The 6,380-nt window shown below is 35.7% G+C and overlaps 1 protein-coding gene across 1 annotated transcript; it reads left to right on the forward strand.

The window, feature by feature from the left end:
- Positions 1-4,230: 4,230 nt before the first annotated feature.
- LOC104236098 (uncharacterized) lies at positions 4,231-5,875 on the forward strand. The gene has a single exon (XM_009789962.2). It carries the CDS (start codon positions 4,387-4,389, stop codon positions 5,623-5,625), a length of 1,239 nt encoding a protein of 412 aa, XP_009788264.1. The 5' UTR covers positions 4,231-4,386; the 3' UTR covers positions 5,626-5,875.
- Positions 5,876-6,380: the final 505 nt, after the last annotated feature.

The following is a 6,380-nucleotide window of genomic DNA, read 5'->3' on the forward strand; positions in this document are numbered from 1 at the left end:
GTGAAGGTCCGAGGCATCTTGCTAAGGGACCACCGAACATTTTATGATATAAATTGCCTTGCTTTAAGCAGTACCGAGCAGCCTTCTTTCAAAGCGCATGAGCTTTTTTCTTATCATCAGGGATGGTACCATACTGCAAAAAAGCAACAATCTCGTTCCTCCAATCCCAAGTTAAATTATTAAAATTTACCTCATTCTTATCAGGATCGAGAACTAAATGAAATAATTGTATAACTGAGGCATTTGCATTGCTTGCCACATCAGCTGCAGATGCGAGATTAGCTAGGGCGTCCGCTTCAACATTTTCATCCCTTGGTATTTGTATAACTTTCTAGGTTTGAAATTGCTTTATCAATTCCCGTATCTTTTCTAAGTATTGTTGCATCCTTGCTTCCCTAGCTGTATGAGTCCCCAACATTTGATTAACCACGAGTTACGAATCACTCTTGATTATAATCTGATTTATGCCAAGCTCTCGTGCCAATTCTAGACCTGCAATCACAGTCTCATACTCCACTTCATTGTTAGTTATGTAGTGACATTTAATAGCTTGTCAAATGGTTTCACCCGTAGGCGGTACCGGGACAATCCCTAAACCTGCATCTTTTACATTAGATGAGCCATCAGTGAATAAAGTCCAAGTTCCCGGGCTAGCTCCATTGAATACCTGTAATTGTTTTTCTGCTTCTAATTGCATCCCCTGGCTAAATCAGCCATGAAATCTGCTAACACTTGTGATTTTATAGCAGTTCTAGGTTGGTATGTGATTTTATATTCACTTAACTCTATTGCGCACTTAGCTAACCTACCTGATAACTCATGCTTATTTAATATATTACGTAAAGGGTAGGCAGTTACTACAGCGATAGGATGATACTGAAATTAAGGTCTTAACTTTCTAGATGCCATGATTAATGCAAGTGCAAGTTTTTCTAATTGAGGATACCGCGTCTCCGCATCTAACAAAGATTTACTAACATAATTGATAGAGGATTGTTTACCTTGTTCTTCTCGGACCAAAACAGCGCTTACTGCAACTTTCGAAATAGCAAGGTAAATGAGTAGTCTTTCCCCTGCCTTTGGTTTTGCCAGCAAAGGTGGATTTGATAAGTACGTTTTTAAATTCCTGAGTGTCTGTTAACATTCCTCATTCCATTCAAAATGATCCTGTTTCTTAAGGGCTGAGAAGAATTTAAAACACTTCTCTGATGATTTAGAAATGAATCTTCCCAAGGCTATAATTCTCTCTGTTAATCTTTGAACTTCTTTCTTGTTTGAAAGTATATCATGGATTTCTTTAATGGCCTTAATATGTGGAGGATTCACTTCAATACCGTGGTTAGAAATAGGAAAACCCAAAAACTTACTTGATGCAACGCCAAATGCACATTTTTCGGGATTTAACTTCATATTAAATTTGCGCAAAATTGAAAATGTGTCAGATAAGTATGATATGTGATGTTTTGAATACTGAGTTTTAACAAGCATATCATCTATATATATATACCTCCATAGTCTTTCCTAAATGCTCTTGAAACATTTTGATAACTAACCTTTGATAATTTGCACCTGTATTCTTTAGACCAAAGGGCATTACTTTATAACAGTAAGTCCCCTTGTCTGTTATGAATGAAGTTTTTTCTTTATCTCTTGGATCCATTTTAATCTGATTATAACCTGAATATGCATCTAAAAAACTTAATAGTTCGTGACCTGCAGTTGCATCAATCAATTGATCTATGTGTGGTAGTAGAAAAGAATTTTTAGGGTAGGCTTTATTAAGATCTGTGTAATCTACACAAACCCGCCACTTACCGTTCTTCTTTGTTCTTCTTTGGAACTATAACAGTGTTAGCTAACTAGTTAGGATACTTTACCTCACGAATGGAACCAATTTTTGGACTTCTTCTTGAATTACCCGATTCTTGAAAGTTCCTTAATTTCTTTTCTTTTACTTGACAGGAGGGAATGATGGATCTTCATTTAGTTTATGAGTCATCACCTCAGGTGGTATTCCTGTCATGTCAGAGTGGGACCAAGCAAAGCAGTCCACGTTAGTTTTCAAAAATTCAATTAACTTACCTCTCATACCTTGGCTAAAATTGGCTCCAACATAGACTTTTTTATCAGGCCATTGAGCAAATAACACGACAGGCTCTAATTCCTCTATTATTGTTTTGATATTTTCATTCTCTTCTGATTCTTGAATGGTATCAGGCCTTGAATCTACATCTGTTTGCCCTTGTTCAGTTGAGGTTTGTGTTGTGGTGTCCTCAACTGCCTTTTGTGATTGCTATTTACCTTTATTTCTCGTGTTTGTATCTGCAACAGAGTTGATAGCCCTGGATATATGTTGATCTCCACGAATTTGACAGGTTCCCCATGGCGATGGAAATTTAATAACATGATGCAAGGTTGAAGGAACAACATCCATTTCGTGGATCCATGGTCTCCCAAGAATCATATTGTAAGACATCTCTATATCTACCACCTGGAACTTTGTATCTTTGACGACTCCTTCAACGAATGTGATGAGTGTTACCTCTCCTTTCGTGAGGACACTAGAATTATCAAATCCAGATAGAGTATGTGCCTTTGGTATCACTTTATCTTTAGCTTGCATCTCACGTAATACTCTTAGCAAAATAATGTTCACGGAACTACCTGGATCAATCAAAACTCGTTTCATATTAGTATCATGTACAATTAAAGATATTACCAGTGCGTAATTATGAGGGGTTAATACGCCATCTGCATCTGCGTCATTGAATGTAATGTTGTCTTCCTCTAAAACATGCCGCACCCGTTTCCCTTGGGTAATTGTTACTTTGGAAATTTTGTTAGCTGTAGTATATAATATACCATTGACGTCTTCACCCCCACTTATAACGTTGACAGTTCTTTTGGGAGAAAGTGGTTTTGGAGAGTCTCGTGGAGTAGGAACTTGAGTGTTAATATTCTGTGGATCTCCCTGATTTTGTTGGTTCTTTTGGTTTCCTTGAGTGTTGTCATTGTTGTTCGATATAATTGATGAAACAAGGAAAATTAAGTGAAAAGAAAATAGATTATCAGTTTCCCGGTAACGAAACCAATTTGTTTAACCAAAAAATAAAATTTTAGCCAAAGCTAGAATTTAGAAGAACACGGGTTACTGATAATCAAAAGAATGTATAAAAGGAAGTAATTTAGGTAGCAAGAGAGTAATCAAGAGAAAAACAAGTAAACCAAAGTTTATTCCAATAGTGTTTTCGTGTCCTTACAATTGATCAGATATCTCCCTTTTATAGATATCTTGGAGATATACGTTTTGCCCAAATCATAATGAGGCTATTATGAGTAATTAAAGACATTGAATGCTACGTTATATATCATTACATTCAATACAAATTCTCTAACGTATTCCACATTTAATACCTATTAAATGACGTATCTGCACTCTTTTCTATTGTCAGATTCATTCCTTTTGATTCTCGGACATAAATGACTTAGATAGGTACGGGTGCTAAGTTATTTGTATAACTGCCCGTGCCTCTTCCTTTGTCATTTGCTCGTATCTGTTGCAACTCGTGCCTCTTGGCTAGTTGTAATTCTTTGACCATTTGACCGGTCTACGTGTCTCGGCACGTCACCTTTATATTTAAATATAATTTTTCCCAATACAGAAAAATCTACCGAATTTTAGTTTCCATGTCATGTTGGATGGTAGGAATGACGTCAAACTTAAACTTTATTGATTTATTTTTTATTGTTCGAAGTGCTTCAATTCTCAAAAGCCATATTTCTGACCTATGCAATTTATTTGTCTAATTTAGTTCTTAATAAAGGTACTAGAAACTAAAGGCACTCTAACAAAGTGAGTCGTAGTAGCTAATGGAGTACTAAGTTCTTTTTGTGAGAACGACAACTACTTGTAAAATAAACTTCATTTTCAACTTTCAACCAAATCAACAAATTCTTTTTCACCCCTTCGTACCAACGGTTAATTGTAAATTGACATAATAAAAATTGTGATGGACTGATAAATACTCCTCATCTTTAATAGGAAGTCTCGAATTTAAATCTTAAGTATGAAATCGCCTTTATTGAAAAGTGTTTTACTCCCGACATGAGATTTTGTGTCGTGAATACAAATCTAATCGGACCCCATGCAAATAAAAAAAAGATGGAAATTAAGACCATAAAAACGACAAGAATGGGAAAAGAGTGGAATGGTTAAAGGAGACAGGGAAAGCATGGTCTTCAAATCATGTCACTCCTCCCAAAATCTTTTTCTCATCACTCTCCTTTACCATACTTAGTCCTTAAGATTTCTCTTCTTCATCTTCTCATCTTCTTTTTCACAGTTTACAAAATAAAACAAGATCCAAAACCCAACCCAATTTTTCAATGGAAGATACAATTACAACTCCTAATTACATCTCAAAGCAACAGAAATTAACCTTTAATGTTCCAGCAAAACATGCAGATTCTAGCAGTAAGTTTTATTATCATTTTTCCTTTAAAGCTATGCTAGTTCTGATATTTCTAGTTGTACTTCCACTGTTTCCTTTGGAAGCTCCTGAAATTATCAGCAAAACTCTACATACTGGAAGTTGGGAAATTCTTCAGCTTATATTAGTTGGTATAGCTGTTTCTTATGGCTTATTTAGCAAAAAAAGTGATGATGAGTCAGACAATGAATATCATAGTAATTCAAAGTTTGATAATGTTAAATCTAGATTACTTGAGGTTTCATCTTTTTTTTATGATGAGGCCGAAAACCATTCTGTGTGTGATGAAAACAGAGTTGAGACTTTGAGTCATTATCAGTACCATAGTGGTAAGCCAGTAGTAGTTCAAGAAAAACACAGAGCTATAATTAGTTCAAGAATTGATGAAAAGCCTTTGCTTTTACCAATTCGGAGTTTGAAATCCCCTGTTCCTGAGCCTATCTCAACCACTTCACCAAAATCTCTTTCACCGTCACAGTCGATTTCATCTCCAAGAAAGTTTCCATTTTCATCAGAATCTGAAGCCAATATTGCTGACAATATTATGAGGAAAAAGAGTTTTCTTAAGTCCTCTCCGCCGCGGCCACCTCCACTGCCACCACCAACACCTGTTATTAGAAAATCTACTCTGTTGAAATCAAGCTCTATTATTATAGATGAAAAGGCTGTTTCTGATAAGGAACTGAGGAGAAGTAGTAGGAGTGTGCCATTTGAGGGGAAGTCAGTTCGAACAATTAGGCCATTCATTGGAGCTGCAAGAGCAAGAGTACTACATGCTCAAGATTTCATAAATGGAAAGGCAGAGGGAATAAAGAATAAGGAAGTTGAACAAACTTTTGTCGATAAACAGATGAATGAAACGTCCCATTTTGTACCAAAGCCAGCAGTGATGGAGTTTGTAGGGGAAGAGAAGAAAGTGTTGTCTGTTGAAAAGGTTGTTGTGGAAACTGATGATTACTTTGAAGAGAGCACAGGAAATGTAGAGGTAGCAAACAAGAATGTTAGTGATAAGGCAACTGAGAGTGTTACTGATGTAGACAAGAAGGCGGATCAGTTCATAGCTAAATTTAGGAAACAGATCAGGCTTCAGAGAATTGAGTCCATTCGAACATCTGCTACAAACCATGTAAAATGATATTGTTCAAAGTGAGGTGATATAAGAGCTACATATTTGTAAGTCTTATGGTTAGGGAGTAATTGACTTGCCATTAGAACAGTTTTTCAGTTAGCTAGTAGTAATTCACTTGGTATTAGAGAAGTTTACTTGTGTTTTTTTGCCTTTTTAGTTTGTATTTCCAAACTTGTCTCATAGTGGCTACAATGCTAATATGTAACAACACCATTATTTAGTGATTCAGTTAATTAAGTAGCTGTCTTTGTGATGATTTCTCTCGTGCTTCTTATAGATCTTTTGTAATTCCAGAAATACCAAAAGTTCAGTCCACAGACATTATATGAACTCTTGAATTTGGATTTCCTAGCTCATCAAACTATTTTCTAAAAAGCAGTACTCCATTTGGTTGGGCGAAACAATTGATGAACACACTAGTCCAACAATTTCCTAGTTGTTTTCTTTTTCTCCAAAAAAAAAATTGTTTCCTGAGCCAAGGTGTACCGGAACAACAACCTCTTTGCCTTCTTAAAAGCAGGTGTAAGGTTTGCGTACACACTACCTTTCCAAAATCCTACTTGTGGAATACACATGGAGTTGTTTTTTGTTCTTTCAAATAAAAATTGAAAACTGTTATAAACTAATAAAAAAAGAAGAATATTGCAAAGAAAAGTGTAGAGAGAGAATTCTTATTTATTTGGAATGAACTACAATGGAATAGAACCCCTTTATTTATAGGGGAAAAGTGACTTAGCCACAAAGTAATAAAACCCTAAAAT

The sequence above is a fragment of the Nicotiana sylvestris genome, chromosome 6 (assembly GCF_000393655.2).
Source record: "Nicotiana sylvestris chromosome 6, ASM39365v2, whole genome shotgun sequence".
In the NCBI taxonomy this organism is placed as follows: domain Eukaryota; kingdom Viridiplantae; phylum Streptophyta; class Magnoliopsida; order Solanales; family Solanaceae; genus Nicotiana; species Nicotiana sylvestris.